The sequence below is a fragment of the Leuresthes tenuis genome, unplaced genomic scaffold (assembly GCF_036924035.1).
Source record: "Leuresthes tenuis unplaced genomic scaffold, fLeuTen1.0.hap1 SCAF_19, whole genome shotgun sequence".
Lineage (NCBI taxonomy): Eukaryota > Metazoa > Chordata > Actinopteri > Atheriniformes > Atherinopsidae > Leuresthes > Leuresthes tenuis.
In genome coordinates, this window is record NW_027325373.1 from 9,910,313 (window position 1) to 9,927,269 (window position 16,957).

The following is a 16,957-nucleotide window of genomic DNA, read 5'->3' on the forward strand; positions in this document are numbered from 1 at the left end:
CGAAGCTAATAACTGAACATTCAAACCAAAATGTTGTGTGCAACGTCAGCAAACAGAATTTGTGTAGTGTTTTACAACAGAAGTGAGCACATCTCTGCGTTTGTCTCATTTGTTTCTGTGTAGCCCTGTCTGGTCCATCTCTTGTGATCACTGAAACAAAATTGTGACATGTGATGTATAAAAACATTACAAAATGACCCCTTAACAGCGGAATTCTCACAGTTTTGGATGTATAGGATTGTGTGTCTACATATATGTTCACACCATGGCTTCATAGGGAAAAGAATCAACAAAATGCATTTAAAAATCGGTTTGTGACATGTTCTAAAGATGGAAAAGAAGAAAAAAAAATGTCTGTCCTCCAAAAATGACACCACAGACACTCTTCTCAGGTGCTACTCTGAGAAGCAGTTCATGTGACAGCTCAGACAGCATATCCACCTTTATGGACAACGTCCAAGAAGAAACATCCTAATGACCTTCAGTGCAAAGCTATAACAATACACTGAGCTTAAGAACAGGAAAAGAGAGCTGGATAGTTATTGGGAGCACATAATTTGGTCAAATGCGAGATAAATTTGTTTGATTCAAATAGGGTCTATTTATCACAGTCCAGTGATGCATGGAAGTGGGAGTGTGATGATAGGTAGTGCAAAAAGCTCCTTGGAGGAGAAGGCATAGGTGACAGCAATGTATGAGGACATACATAAATTCTGGCAGGCAGAGATGACTTCTAGTGTCTAAAAGCTTAGCAGATTAGAAATATACCAGCAACATAACAAAATATCAAAATACTAGAAGAAAACTATGATGCCAACTATGGCGCTTGAGCTGGATCCCACAGAACCCTTTTGAAAGTTAAGCCAAAACAGAGTTTTGTGGCCTGCATTTGTAAAAATGAATTCTTAGAGGTTCATTTTTATCTTTACCTGTGAAAATAATAGCCAATTTGTTCCCCTGTGAAGTAATGCATCATACTCTGACAATTTAGCAACAGAGCACAGGGGTATACTCACTTCTGTTGGGCAATAAACAGTAGAAATTATTAAGAAAGGCCCATATATCAGCTGGAGAGAGTAATCTAAACCATTTGACTCAAATTCAGTTCAGTGTCACAGGAATTCTACACCAAACGTCGTTGCAGCAGACTACAATCTAGACTCCCATAAATGACCAAGAAAGCATAATTCCTGTATGGAGATCAAAGCTCACATTGCAGCATTCTCACAAACAATGATTAAGCATTGGCTTCCACGTCCACGGTCAATAATTAGCACGTTAATATCTTTTTTTTTTTTTTTTTTTAAATCACAGGAGGCAGATATAAGCAGAGGGTTCAAAGTAATCCAGAACCGTGTCCTGCACTGGACGGTTCCAGTAGTAACGCTGCTAGTTCAAAGTCACCATTCAGGTGATAGGTGAGGAAAATACAAGAAATATAAAAGCTATTACCCAGCCAAAAGCCTGCCTTCTCCTGTTTGGGGGAGCAGTTGAATAACTAAGTTTATTCAGGTTAATATAGGTAGCTAAATGTGGACACATGTTCAAACTTACGTAAGCACCGATTATTTAACAATATTTTATTCTGCACTGCTAGCGCGCACACACACTTTGATAGCGAGTTAACACGCTAAAGCGCAAAGCTAACACTGTCCGAGTTGTAACGCACGAAACGAGAAGTTCAAACGAGAAGGTATAACACAACAAAGACGGTGCTTGGTAGTTGCAGACATTAACGTGGCATAAAGCGCCTCAAGTGATTTCACAATAACGGCAGGAAGATATCAAGTTTTACCGAAGCAGCAAGAAGCATCACACGGTTGCTTTGTTGCATGAGAATAGTTTGGTGTCCATGTGTAAACTTACACTGGATTCCGTCGGGCAATTCCGGGAAAACACTCGATGCTGGATGTAAACGGAGGGAAAAAGCTGCAGTTGCCGAGAGAAGGGTTCTTGAGAGGGCGGGTGGGGCTTGAATAGTTTCAAGTATTGGAGAGGTAGAGCCGCTTGTGAAGAACAGCTGTCAGACAGTGTGAGCTGCAGCTGTAGGTTCTACCTTCACCCCCTCCCTCTGCTCTGAGAGACCAGATCTGCCGAGTGTGCTGATGATAAGCTGCACATGCAGCTATAAATGTGGTCAGAGGGCTGATACTGTGGTTCTATATCGAATAAGATATTAATCAAGTAGGATTACTGTAAATTACCAGTTGAACCACACACACACTCACACGATTCGAGCACATTCTGTTGATTCATCATACCACACGGACTTGATTGCATGTCAGTGGTTTTCTCTCATGTTGGGAATGATGATTTTGCAGTTACAGTAATGTAAGAGAAAATTATCAATAAGAATTATAAAAATTAAGTGTTTTTGACATATGTAAATAGGAGCTTGCAAAATTACTGATATAGCCCCAAAAGTCAACAAGGGACTGTGCTGTTTTCCTATACATTCAGTCATATAATGTTTGTTCTGCCTGTTTGGACAGATTTGCCCGCCAAATACTGATAGTTTAACCTGCTTTGATGATTGTAGACATATACATGCCATCCTAGAAGTAAATGCTCACATGACATGTACAAAAAACGTTGGTGCTGGGGACTTGACCTGTTTGTTTTTCTGTTCTATGCTCTGTCAGGGTCGCAGCTGCAACTGAAACCCCTCTGGCCAAGGGAGCAAGCCAAGCAGAAGTAGATCATGAGATTAACGATAAACATCACGAAAATGTATGTGGGGATTTTTGTATGTGAGGCACTGAATATAAAGTTGTAATCTTGGGAGAAGTCAAGACATTTTAGTAAAGCTTTAGTAACTCCCCAGTATGTAACCTTATTCTCTGCAGCCCAGAGTCATATGCAGTCCCTCTGCCTGCCAAGTTGACCTCATTAGTCCACACCTCCTAACCAGCAGCCAATAAGGGGCTGAGTTTGGGCTCCCTCCTGTGATGGGAGGTTCTGTCTAGTTCATACAGCTTTGAGCTGGACAGGAGCTGAATGTAGAAGCTGTTGCCTGTAACTCTATCTGATGTATCTGTGCTCTACTTTATGTTGGAAACTAAGAAAGTGAACTGCAGCGACCTTTGAACTTTGTTGTCCCTTATTATATGGTTGAATAAGTAGTTAGTTAATAGTTTCTTAAGTACAGAATGCCTGCTTACAGATGTTTGTGAGCACACACGTGGGAGCCCGTGTACTATACTTGCGCAAACTACAGGACTATGAATGCACACTCTTGTTACTCTTCACCAACAAGACTACTGACTTCATGACATTAGTTGAATTGAATTTAACTGGATTATATTTAATCTCAAACTACTGGTCAAAAGAAAGTACTAAAAAATAACAAACTGTCTTTATAGAGAGACATGAAAGCTACAGATTGGGCAGCAATGATTGTCTGTACTGGTCCTTACTGCATTGAATCTGAAGAAGCCTCTGACTGAAGATGCTACATCATTACTATGATGAAATTCAGCAAAACAAAATATATAATAGAGAATGAACAGGTTAAGTACAGATATGGAAAATACAGAGTAAAAACTGACTGCAAGGTCAATGGGGAAAAAAAAAAATCTGCCTTCATAAAATAACTGCACCTGATAACAAAAGTCCTTGGAGTTGTGCAGAACCCAAACACAATAGTTACTTTCTTCACTGCCAGACCAGAGAGTGCCTGTGTGGAAGTTTCATGATTTTCTTAATTATCAGCCACAAAAAGTGTGAACCTTGACTGGAATTTTTCGATAGATAGACAAACCAGAAAGGTTAAAGGCCTGCCTCTGGAACTTTCCCACCCGTCTTCATTAATGAAGGCAGCAACAGTAGGATGAATGCAGGAGAGGACAGACAACATTTGTCTGACTGAGAACAAAACAATTCCTCCATTAGCCACAACTTCATTGTGCAACAAGACATTGACCTAAAGCACACTGCCCATGCAACCAAAGTATAAAAAATGAAGCAGCACTCTTTGCAAAGGTTTAGAGTTTTCAATAAGGCACCACATGTGAGCCTCACTGGGCATTGTAACTGCTGAAAAGGAGATTTAAAGGAGACACATTATGTCTTCTTTTCACAAGTTAACAAAATTTTCTGAGGTCTTAATGAAATATCTGTGACATGCTTTGGTCAAAATAACACACAGAGAGACATCACAGTTACTCATTTGTCTTCACCTCTATTTAAATTAATAATTTTAGGTCTTAGAGTCTCTATAGGGCACAGTATTATCAAACGTCATATGTTGAATGGCCCAAATGTTTAAACTGGCACCTACAGTTAATAACTCACATCATAATTCCTCCATCACAGGCCAATGTTTGTTTAAAAAAGACCGTAGTTGGTGTATTAAATCACAAATATGACCGGTAAAAAGAAAGATAAATAAAGAACAACAATTATCAGCCACATTTCCCTGTCAGAGTATAAGACATGAAACAAAGTTCTACTAAAGCATTGTAAGTGAACGTATCTACATGATATGTAGAGATGAGATTTGATGCTAAGACTGGAGCAAAAAGCAACAGAAAAAGAGTTTCAACTTCCTACTTCTGATGTTCAGCGAATTCAGTGTCATGTGAAGTTGAAGCTCGTGGAGATAATGAGAAAATAGACTGGATAACTTCGTAAAGTGATACTAAAGTGAACTTTATCCTGCAGACCTGAAGGGCTCACCGAACGACAGAATTCAGATATAGTACATCGGGCCCAAATCAAAATGCCCAGGTTTTTGAGCTGGTAGTGACTTTAGACAACCAAATTTATGCATTCAAAAACAATAATTTATCATTCAAATGGATAAGCCTGCAAGTGTATTATGAGAAAACGTTTTTTGAATCCACTGAGCAACCTGACTAATGCTTCAGAAATTATGCCCTCTTGTGGTAGATTTTTGTCACTTCAGCATGGTAGCAGGGATGCATACTTTCACACCGCAGATAGTTTCCGAAGTAATAAAGACACAACCAAGTTTAGACAACGTAGAGTTAAGTCTATTTTATTTACATTTGCACTGTTCCTTCTCCAGTTGTCCAGACATTCTGTTTTAAAACATGAATACGAATGCGTAATTCAAAGACACAAAGGCAAATAACCCATTGCACCTTGATAGCATGTTGTGTTGTGGCTCATCAGTAAACCCTGCCAACACAGACTCAATAAATTAAGACACATGCACGAGAAGGAAGTTGTATATTAGAAAATAATCGATTAAAACAGACCATTTTAATTAGTTAGAGTTTAGTGAGACTTGTTCGTTGTCATTTATTTCCATGAAGGGAATGAGACTAACAGCAGCTAGTGCATAACAAGCTTCTCTAACAACATCACGGTGCAACAAAACCATGAATAATTATCTTACTAAACACTTAAGATTGTAAATGTTTCCACATATTTGCTAAATCATGATGCACGTGCTGCCAGTTTAGACCGCTTTCAATTACATAAAGGGATTTTTTTGTCACTATTAGTGTTGAACTAATAAAGGTAAACTTTTATAAGGCTTAGTTCGAGTGTATTCTTCTGTCATCAGAGGGTTAAATTATATGAAGACAGGACCAGTTTATTCCAGGACCTAGTTTAAGAACCGGACATCTTGTAGTCTTTATAAATACAAAAATGTGTGCAGAATAAAACTCTCTGAAAATCGAGGAATCCTGTCAACTGACAACGGATTTGAGTCTGATGGGCTAAATGTGACATGTAAGAATATCAAAACACAACCACAACCAGAAGGTAGTCGAAGTCAATCCATATTTTACCTTATATCTTTTTTAAAAAAGGACGATCTGGAAAAAAACCTTTTAAATTATTTGTATGCAAACATTCGGTGTGTTAGAGTCGATGACTGTAATCTGGTGTCAGTGACACAGCTCCATACTGTTCAAACGTAAGATATATTTCTTTCCTTTCAAAAAAAAAAACAAGAAAACACTCACTTATGGCAAGGGAAGCTTTGAGTTAGATACGGTTGTATATCTCAACAGTATCAATGGGAGACATGCACGAGCAGAGCAGTTACGAAACGCACAAATAAACCAACATGGAAAAATAAAAGAAGAAATAATGTCACTCACAATGTCAAGCTTCTCGTCCTGACTTATCAGGAGCTGTGAACAGTGCAGCTACAGGAGCCTCACAGTCAGACAAACAGATTAACTCCCTCTGTGATCAGCGTTAGAAACATGCGATCATCACGAGAATACATTTAATCAGAAGTTATCTTGGAATCAGCTGAGATTTCTTAGCAAAGTAGGAAACATTAAAAAAACTGGGACAGTTTGAGAAAAAGAATCTCTTGTGCAATTTTGCGCATTTGAAATGCTCAGATATCTGTAAAAGTTTAAAAGTCACTGAGCAAGTCGGTGCCATGACAGGGAGAGAACAGAGACCGCATTCTCCTCTCAGCGTTCGTTCCTCCGTCCTCATGGTCTCTTTACCCACAGGTTCTCCGTGCATCCATCTACACTGCATCAGAGCTCATCCCTGTAGGCAGCCGACAACATCTCGGGTGCCGGCGCAGCTCCTTTCAAGGTTTTGTGGGAACCCCTCCAATCGGTCTTTACAGAGTCGTCATCCCACAGAGTCGAAGTCTCCGTGTCACTCACCCACTGTGGATCACCAGCATAGTGACATGGCTGCACCAGGAGAGGGCGCACACTGAAAGCTTTTAAGTTTCTGTTGGGGAAATGGGACTTGTAGTCCTCGCTGCAGAGGGAGAGCAGGGAAAGATATCACGTGGCTGAGATTACAACTGCTTTATTTGTGCACATTTTGACTTCTTTTTTTCTACAGTGGTTGATTCAGAAGGTAAAACACTGAATGGTTTTGAATCATCTGACAAGAGATGGAGACAGAGTGGCTGATTTCAAAGACAGTTAAGTTACTCTAAGCACGAAGGGTGACAGAAGGACCAAAGCGTGGGGTGAAGTCGTTGTGCATTCTTAGCAGGGCAGTCAAGCATATCAAATTGGAATCACAGAGGTGAGAGAGAGGGATGGAGTATAGAGAAAGTGGCTTGGCTATAAGCCAGTTTTCCACACATGATGGAGCACACAGACATTGCCAAGCCCTCTGGTTTGCAGATCCCTCAACACTGCATTTGGATTCTTGCAGTCAGTAAACATTAGGTTTAGAAATTACGTCAGGTTTCTGATGCAGCCATACAGTGAAGCTGATACTTTATAAAACTCAGCAAAAACTAAAGACATCTTGCTTTGGCTATGAGGAGATTCACACAAGAGAAGGAAAACAAAGAATGACAGGTGACAGGAACCAAATTCTGCTACAGTTTTCAGAAAGCTTTGGTCTGTTTGTATTCCACAGACTGAAGCACCTGCTCATAGCTCTGTGGTGTACAACGCTTTGAACTAAATGCAAGCACACAGGCTATGCTAACATGCTAATGTTTAGCAGCAGCTTAGCCAGTTGCCATGGTCAAGACATCTTAAAACCAATTCCACCAAACAGAGAAATTACAGTTTGTGACAGTTTGGATAGAAAATGTCTTCTAATATCTTTGTAATTTCGTCTTATTAAACATTGGTGTTTAATTTCATCATAATTTGTGTACATTGTGTCTTCAGTTTCCGCCAAAAATGCTGTTTTGTGATGTCATCAGCCATCATCTGTTGACTGAAGTGCTTCCAGTGTAGCCGGGTTAAGGATATCTGAGCTAAGAATTTCTGTTCTGCGCAGTGCTTGCTGCTTAAATGCGGACACATTTTAAGAACTTTATAAGAAACTAAATCGTATTGAAGGAGGTTTTGAGATTTAATTTCATCTGACATGCTTGCTGTCTTTAATGATTCACACGTCGGTTGACAAGAATGCAACTAAAGCTCACACAAACGTGATCGCGTAGAACCTGTATTTTTGCTCAAAAAGCCGAGTGATAAGAGCGGCTCAAAATGTGAAAAGAATTGGATCTTCATCAAGGCTGCACAGAAAATCCATCACAAAACAAAACAACGGAATCCCTTATGGTTTCAAGTCTGTCTGTCACATTTAGCTCTTCAATCTTTAAGCGATAGGAAAGAATGCTCTTAGCAATTAGTAAGAGGTCTGTTTTTAGCTTTATAAGTTTTGCAGTAGAGGGAGATTATAGAGTACAAATAGCTTCTCCAAAATATTCATCAAGATCTAAACAAGGGAAAGCATGCCTTTAAGGGGGGGGCAGACTCATTGTAGAAATGAATGTGTAAGAGTGAATTTCTTTTGTGATACCTACTTTGGATGTTTGTCATACATGATGGGAAGGAATTCATCAACGGGCAGCATCTTGGAAAGAGGTTCAGCATTGAGCAGCTTTTGGGCTCCTTGCTGGGAGATGGCATAGGACAGAGTCCAGTATGAGTAGTCGGCCACCACCAAGTTTCGAACGTTCTCCACTGCCTCCTCGTTTCCAGGATTCACCTGCTTTCTGCCAAAGTATCTGTGACAGCGGGACACAAGCGTGACAAGTAAAGAGAGTGGAGAACAAAATTACAGTAAAGGAGATATTTAGACATGGCAAAGATGTATGATTACTTAAACTCTGCAGCCATATTGTTGCTAGTTGCTTCTTTAAATAAATATTTTCTCCAGCATATGTTCTGTACATTTGCAAACACAATATGCAGAGGAAGAAAGCTGCCAGCATCCCATCTCCCCGCGGATGGACTCTTTAAAAAGTGTGATCGTGTGTCTGAAGCTTGGTCTAATCCTTTTAGTATGTTCTAAATTAAATCCATTTGTTTCTTTTTCCCGTAACACATGCAAATCTGCCTGCATACAGAGAAAGGAATATCTACACTCTGAAAACTTGTTTAAACAAGCTAAAAGCTACAGACTCATGAGCCCTTTCATTTTCATAACTTAACCTGACCATACGCATGACTGCCCACTTTAACCTCAACCAGAACTGGAACCGTGACAATAAGCGTCTCACATGATGTCCCAGTCCAACTCCACCAACTCCACCTCCTCCAACAGCCTGAGCACTCGTCGCTTGAAGTTGGCCTGGAAGCGAACGTCATCTTCAAAGATCAGGGCTTTGTCCATCTGCATGTCCACCATCTGAAAACACAGAGTCAACACTGATACACTCTACACAGACTTAACCAATCAAAGAAAGTATGAGGGGGCAGGCTTCAAAAGCTGTTTTTCTCTCTGGATTCAGTTTTAAATATCAATTCCAAACCTTCTTGGAAGTTTTAGTTCACTTCGTCAGTTTTTTGAGAGTAGATCCTCGTGTTTTAAACTGCATTAAAAATTATACTCAGAAGAGTATAAAAGGCACATATGCCTCCTGTTTTACTGCAGTGCAAAAACATCAGAGATCAAATGGACAAATGAATAAATAACAGAAACTGAAATCACTGCGGAGGACATGATCGAACGCGGCCTGTTAAACAACAATCCATTTCCTCTAGGCTGCCACCTATCTTGAATAGGAAGTGGACAATGACACAAACACAAAAATCACAGGAGGTAGAAAGCAAAAAGCAAGCCAGCAGTTTAATGGCTTATTCATTGCATACATATGGCTTTCACTGACAGTGAGACAGCAATAAAAGGGGAGACAGACGAGATATAACTGAACAGAGAACCACATTCTTTTCCCTCTTTTCTCCTTATAATAGTCTTTTTCAGTAATTGGCGGGTTTCATGTTGATGCTTATGAAGTTAATCACATGGTGGAGTTTTTCATTGACGCTAAAAGGAGATAATCTGACTTTTTACATCAGTGTACCCCTGTAGATGTTTCCATAGGCCACTGCATACATTGCATATAGCAAAGACTGACACTGGGCATAAACTCTGACTCTAAAAAGTGAGGCTAATGCAGAAATACCTCAAACCTGCATTCTCTCTAGTGACCAGCAGGGGAGCAAATCCTCTTATGTGAAAAAAAGACTGTTTGTTCTTTAGTACAACACAATTCTAATTTTGTGAAATAAAGTCCCACTTAGTTTACAAATCGCTGAGTAATACATATGCTGGAAACAACCATATTTTGGGTAAGTCTTGATGTAAGATTGCTGGATCACTCAATGCTTCTCTTTGGAGCAACAGGACGCCCACTGCTTGCACGCTTGCCTACCGAGTGAGTGCGCATGTGCCTGCACGTGTGGGTGTGCGTGTATTGTCTCACCTCCTTCCAGATGTAATAGTGGCTGAGGAAGCAGCCCACCTCTCCTTTAGTCAGCGTTCGTCCGGAGAACGGGTCATAGTAGCCAGGCAGCAGGTCGACTCCCAAGATCTTAATGTCGCTGCTGTTCAGCGCACTGCATACACACGCACACAAATGTGTGTTAAACCAGGAAAGATTATGCTTTGGACAACACTAAAATCAATGCCTCGAGGTGGATGACTAGCTGTTAACTTTGCAGCATAATGATGCATGATGCATTTCTCTTTTTTTATCGACTTCTAAATAAGAAAATTCTCTGTATGCAAACACGGACCGCACACTTATCCACAACACTGACTGTTTTGTGTGTTCTCATTCAGATTTTCACAAGTTGGGATTACAAATGGAACCAACCGTAAAATCATGTATTATGAGCCGAAGTGTTAGATCTCTTCAGACAAATAAACTAAGACATGATGGAAACTGGGACAAAACAACTGAATAATGAGGTAATGTCACTGAGAACTGAGGGTTGTGAGCATGATGCGTATCAGTGAGCTCTTCATGTCTGGATTCGTCAGAAATGTGCCTATTAAAATTCTATTTTTCTTGACACAGAAATGCAGGCTCTCTGAATTCCCTCACTTCTAGATCTAAGTACTCCAATAAGTTTAAGTCTGTTTTCACTCTAAATATGAGCTGGTGTTTACCCATTCTGCAATCTGTATTCCCTGTCACTAGCTGCAATTTTGGCAATATTGCTTTTCTCCTTCTCGTGAAAACATTTCCCCATTTTCCATGTTAACCTTTATTGCTGAACGGTGCCTTTGGGAATGACCTTACTTTCCATCCACGGCAGCTACCACCTTGACATCAACCTCCAGCTCATTCAGAGAGGACAACATCCTGTCTCTGCGGTCAGACCTGCGTCGCAGATTGATCAGATATATCTGAAGAGAGAAGGACAGACTGCAGTTTAACTTTGTTAATCCAGGTAATGCGTCTCAGTATTAACACGATCCATGCTAATCTGAATGATGCTTAACTTTGGTTTCAAGTTCACATTCCCTCACGCTCTTATCAGTACGTAACCTTTCTTGTGGGGATAAAGACATACAGTGGTGAAAAGCTAATGTAAAGATAACAGATAAGACATCAGACTTTAAAGCTACAAATTCATTAATGTGGTTTTTCTTTCCTCGGCTGGTTGAGAACTCTAAACAGAGAAAAAGAACTACGTTGTTTTAATACATCCGAATGAGCCTCCTGGCCAGGAAAACAATGGAGACTCTCACCTCATCAAATCCCATCAGGTCTCTCCGTTTTGCGGACATGTGAACGAATCGAGAGGGATGCATGGGGGGACCATCAACTTCATGACAAAGGGAGACATGAGTTAGAAGACAGTTTTTGTAACTGTCTCAGTATTTGTCCTTATCACAAAACAGTGAGTAAGTGTGTTCTTACTCATGGACTCAAGTTGGACATGGACAAAGTTGAGGCGATCGTCCTCCAACGTGTGCTGAGGTTTGGCTGGAACGTTGAGGTAACCATAGCGCTCCTTGTTGCACAGGTACATCTGTATCGCTGTGTCACAACAAATGTGTTACTTGCTGTTACACATCCTGAGATTTTTCAAACTGTTCACCATCCGGACTGAGGTGAATAAGTGCAGACGTTAGTGGAACACAGTGGGGACGTTTTCTTTTTCTAACACTGACACAATGTTTGACTTGTTTACCAAAACTTCAGTTACATTTAAATCATGATTACAGTCTTTTCACATTTTAGCTTACATTTGAGAATATTCATATCAGAACAGGAGAATGGCAGCAGAATTGTAATCTGAATACCTTTTATGCAAAACAGATTTGCCAAACAGATCTTTCCTTTTTCCACTGACGTATCAAAATGTCGATTTGGCCACTCGTATTGTTTCCATTCTCACTCTGATGGATTTATTTATTGTGGTTTTGAAACAAATAAGACGCCAAAAATCCTCTTCAGATCTTGCGGGACAATGGTCCAACTCAATTTCTGTTTCTACTTTAAGCTCATATTCACCAGAAAACTGTAACTTTAATTTGTTTTGGTAAACAGCTAAAATAAGGAAAATGGCATCAGTGTCCAAAGATTTATGGAAACAACAGAAGTAAACTCTACATTAATCATAAAACATAACTATAAATGCAGATGACAAACCTGCAGCCCGACAGGAGAAGGCGAAAACAATGATGTCATCATAGGGCCAAGAGTAGTCTGCATGAGGAGGGTAAAAAGCCAGTTTCTTCATGCCCTCCTTCCTCAAATCCAGCAGCAGCGTGCTGTGGACCATCGGCACGGGGAAGCAGCCCAGTCTGTAGCGGTGACGGGTGGGGAAGTACTCTGCCGTTCGACGATAATATCCCTAAAAAAAACAAGTGTACCGACAATATGACAGCTTTTCTCTGGTGTTTCCCTCCAGCAGCTGACCGACGTCCCGTTCGCACTCGCAAAAGCTGCTCACCTGCGGAGTGATGCCGCACCAGAAGTTGGAGTACGCTCCCTGAGAGTCTAACATGGGGCCGATGACAGACTTGTCCTCTGCTATCAGCAGGTCGAGGGTGTCTGGGTTGGTGAGGATATTGTCAGTGTCAGCATACTGAAACAGTGAGGGGGAAGAAAAGAAAAGGAATGTTCTCATTCGAACAACAGTTGCCAAACTTCTTTTTCTGGATTGAATAACAGCTGCAAAGACAGAACATCTGATAAATCAAGCTAAGCAGTGATGTGAATGTTGGACCGCTCTGACAAGAAAGATTATTTTAGAATGTACCAGGATATAGTCAGCCCACCGTCTCCTGGCAAAGTTGAGTGCTGCCTGCTTCAGCTTCATCACATACTCATATCTGCTGTTGGGCCAATGTTTAGGACCCAGCTCTCCTGCATAGGACCTGTGACATACACATACACACACGTGTCGTTACAGGATATAAAGCTGTTCAGAAGTTCATTAAACTTGGTGGAGAGGTGACGCGTGGACAAAACATGAGCCCATTTTGCTCTGGCGCAGATCCAGATCACTTTCTTTAAAATTGCAAAACAGGGCATTGGCCTTGACGGAAGATGCGCTCCCCAGGTACGCCTCACGTTAATTCAGTTAGCTGAGCGGTCATAAATCAAATCCTACAATAAATACGAAAAACTCTGAACGGTATGCACCAAATAAAACGGCACAATAGTGATGAAGCTCGAACGTACAAACGCAAGATGAATTCCAGATGTGAAAACACATGTTATTGTGAGTGCTAAGACACTGGATTAAACAAAAAACAATGCAGTGCAAGATGGAGGGTTACATGCTCGGTATCTCTGTGTAAAAAATGCATACATATATATACTATAGGCGGAGTCCTGCAGGACTTCAAGACTGAACAGTGTGTGTGTGTGTGTGTGTGTGTGTGAGTGTGAAGTAAATCAGCACAGTTCAGTCTGACTAAGTCACTTACAGGCACTAATAGACCAGTATGGACAAGCAGAGACATTCCTCATCATGCAAAGAGAAAGTCCTTTTTATTCTAACTACATTATGTTTTTTCTATTTCAGGCATCACTATGACAAACAGATCTCACCTTCTGTCAAACTGAATGAAATCCACCCTTAAAATACATTTGAGATGGAGCATTTTGCAAGAGAGTTAACATATTTAAGAATGTGCAGTTGCTTTTTGCCTTTCCCTTCCTACAAACATACCTGCAGAGGTGATCACTGTAAATATCCTGTCACAACTGTCAGTGGGGCTTAATACAGTCAGACATTTGCACTTACGTGGGCTGCTCCATTGGTCTCCACTCCACATAATGGTAGAATTTCTGCATGACAGTCAGCCACTCTTTCAGTATGGCCGTGGTGTTGTCTGAATTGTGATCTGTGGCCGCCCTGAGGACATCAGAGAAGGCAGAGAGTAAAGCAGCACATATCACCAAAACCTAAGATCAGTCTGAAGTGCTCAGGTAGCAGCCAGAACTGTAATAGCTGTGCAAATATGGTAATTACTGGTCTTATGTGACTGAGTGATTATGTGACTTTCGTTGTTCCACTTTTGCATTCGATGCTTTTGAACAGACTCCAGTAAACCTTTACTCGAAATCAAGCAGCAACAGCCAAAAATCACAATGTCTCTCACCAAACCTGGCAACCGGCGGAGCAACACTGGATTAATATATGACTTTGGCATCATTTAGAATTATTTCTAATTGATAGAACAAGGTGTAAACTGTGGCTCCTCAAAGCTGACCCACTTTCAGTCAGCTCCTCAACACTTTCACACATGATTTTGTTTGATCAAGACATAAAACTGAACAGAGAATTTCAAATAGCAGGCTATAATTGGGCTATAATTGTTTTTATCCACACACATGCTCCATAGTGGTAATGGTAGTGGAATTCAGCACTTTTAACTTCTGTGTTCAAAAGCAACTATGGATCTTTTTTTTGTTTTTGTTTTTTTTACATAGATTACAGTTCATTTTACAGAGAATCGAGTTCCATGGAATAAAAGATAAAATAAAAGCTGATCATATCCTCTGGTGGCATCTCAGTTTGGATGTTTCTTGTGCTTTCCCCACTGCTTGGGTTGCTGAAGGAATTAAATCCCTTTCTTGAATAGTTATTCTAGATGAACTCGACAGATCATAAAATTGCAAGCCATCCACGGTCGGAAATGAATGCGGCGGTGTGAAAGAAAGCCTGGGCTGTGAAAGGCACAGAGGGAACTGGGGAGGGGAGGTGCGCTGCTGCTTTCACAAACTAATTTAAATGCCATTGACCTTTTGAACGGCTGCTTTAGTCCGATAAAAAAGGGGAGCCTTTTTTTTCTTTTTCTTTTCTTTTTTTTTTACTAACAGCCTGGCAGAGCATGCAGGAAACCCACCACACAGAGATGCGATCTTTGGGGTAGTTGAGTCTCTCCAGAGCTCCGAGGTAGTACGGCAGGGAATGGGCAGCATTCCGGGCTATGATAGCGATAACCACGGTGGGAGGCTGCATTTTCGACTCCTCTGGATACTTTTCCTCCGAAAAGTAACATTCGACTTGGAAAACCAGGACCCCTAAAACTAAAGAGTGAAGCAACATGGTGGAGGCTGTTGCAAAAGTAGTCCGCCGTGCCTCCGAGCAGCAAGTCGAAGGCGCAGGACGCGTCAGCAGTCCAAGAAAAAAAAAAATCTTTTCCCAAAAAATTCACCCCCCCTTTATTAGTCATGGCTGGCTCTTTACCACGAAGCAAACTAAACCGGGAGAGGCTAAACAACTTCCGCCACGAGAAAAATCTCATAGGAAACATGGAGGCGTGATTTGGATAGATTGTAATGAGTTGTTTTTTGGAAAAGAAAATAAGGAAATAAACTCTGTCGACTAACACGGGCCTCTTTGTCTTGAGGACGATTGATATTGTTATGTAACCAACTTCAACCAAAACATAAAAAAAGTTCATGAAATCTGAATAAAATTCAAGTTTATTTGGTGTCAGAGTTACTACTTGAGATATTTTAACTATATGTTCAGTGGAACCATTCTAAGCATTTGGACTGCAGCCTAAGTGTAGGATAAACAGTCCTACACACGAGCGCTTGCGTTTGATTTTTTTTCACATCATATTTCATGGATGATAATTATACATACGAATATAACAGATTGAAGGTTGTGGACTAAAAATGGTCATTTGTCGGGGATTTTCTTTGGTTGCAGTTTCACAGACTCACCACCAGGGGGAGTTTTGATCCAGCAGGAGGGCCGGTACTTGACTTGAGCATTGTCCCGAGGCCTTTGATCCTTTGGTTTTCACTCTCTAATAGCTGGATCTTTCAACAACGGGTGCATTGAGTACAGTTATCTGGCAGCATGGGCTCTATATGAGCATTTTCATGCAATTTTACTTGGCTTTTCTAGATTTAGAAGGGACATATAGTGGATTTTACTTCATGTCTTGTAAAAAATAAACTTCAATAGATGGAACATACAAATTTTGAACAAAGAATATGGTGATAAGCTGGTAAAATTTGATAAGGAACCACTATACATTATGTCTGAACTTCATTATAATGTAATGGTAATATTATATGCTGATAACACTTCTGTAGATTTACCAAAGAATTTTATACCGTAGAGCGACTGCTTCCTCTTAAGATGTCCAAATTTGAGTAAATCCCAATTAGTCTAATTAATATGGGCTTCAAAGAGTTTAGTTTATTTTTATCTTCGTCTCTCCTATAAAAACATTATTGGCCATGACAGTGTCTAACTTTATGTTTGTGCAGGAGGAGATATGTAGTTACATGCTTGTAGTGCAGAAATTGTTGGAGTGAAAGCGGTAGAGACGGCAGAGTCCAACCTATAAATGGTAGAATGATGAGGTTATAGTTCTTGAAACTTGCAAAAAAAAAAAAAAATAGGAAGGTATTCAAGTATTCAACATGATATTTATTGTACATTTTCACATTTGAATGAGGTTCATTCAAAATAGAGTTGCAAGGGGATCAGAGTTTGTTAAACAAAATGTAATAATAGCATTGAAAGTTTATGACATCGAGGTTATTCATTCTTTTAAATGAAATTGTCAAATCAACACTCTTCCTTAATACATTAAAGCCCCATGGCTTGGAATATTCTTTTGACAGGTGTTTGGGAAGGGTAAAGAAAACAGATTTTAGTTTGTTGGTTTTTGTTTTATGGGTCAACGTAGAATTTGAATGTGAGTGACATGAAGGAATTAATGGCAGAAAACCGTGTGGGATGAAGGAGAAAACAGGTGCATTGAATTCACATTGGGCTGAATTTCAGAGTTGTGGGCATATTAAAACAAA

The 16,957-nt window shown here is 40.3% G+C and overlaps 2 protein-coding genes across 2 annotated transcripts in view; both read right to left on the bottom strand.

The window, feature by feature from the left end:
• Window positions 1–2,166, bottom strand: part of sardh (sarcosine dehydrogenase) — a 36,421-nt gene extending 34,255 nt beyond the window's left edge. Inside the window, exon 1 of the mRNA XM_072371851.1 lies at window positions 1,867–2,166. The gene's annotated coding sequence lies outside the window, so the exon portion shown is untranslated. The remainder of the gene's footprint in view (window positions 1–1,866) is intronic.
• Window positions 2,167–4,998: 2,832 nt separating this feature from the next.
• Window positions 4,999–15,313, bottom strand: cercam (cerebral endothelial cell adhesion molecule). The gene is made up of 12 exons (XM_072372198.1): window positions 15,028–15,313; window positions 13,923–14,033; window positions 12,930–13,047; window positions 12,621–12,755; window positions 12,317–12,521; window positions 11,582–11,701; window positions 11,410–11,486; window positions 10,958–11,064; window positions 10,136–10,268; window positions 8,930–9,057; window positions 8,231–8,434; window positions 4,999–6,708 (listed from the first exon to the last, which is right to left on the bottom strand). The coding sequence occupies exons 1-12, from the start codon at window positions 15,228–15,230 to the stop codon at window positions 6,474–6,476; spliced, it is 1,776 nt and encodes a 591-aa protein (XP_072228299.1). The 5' UTR covers window positions 15,231–15,313; the 3' UTR covers window positions 4,999–6,473.
• Between the last annotated feature and the right edge of the window lie 1,644 nt (window positions 15,314–16,957).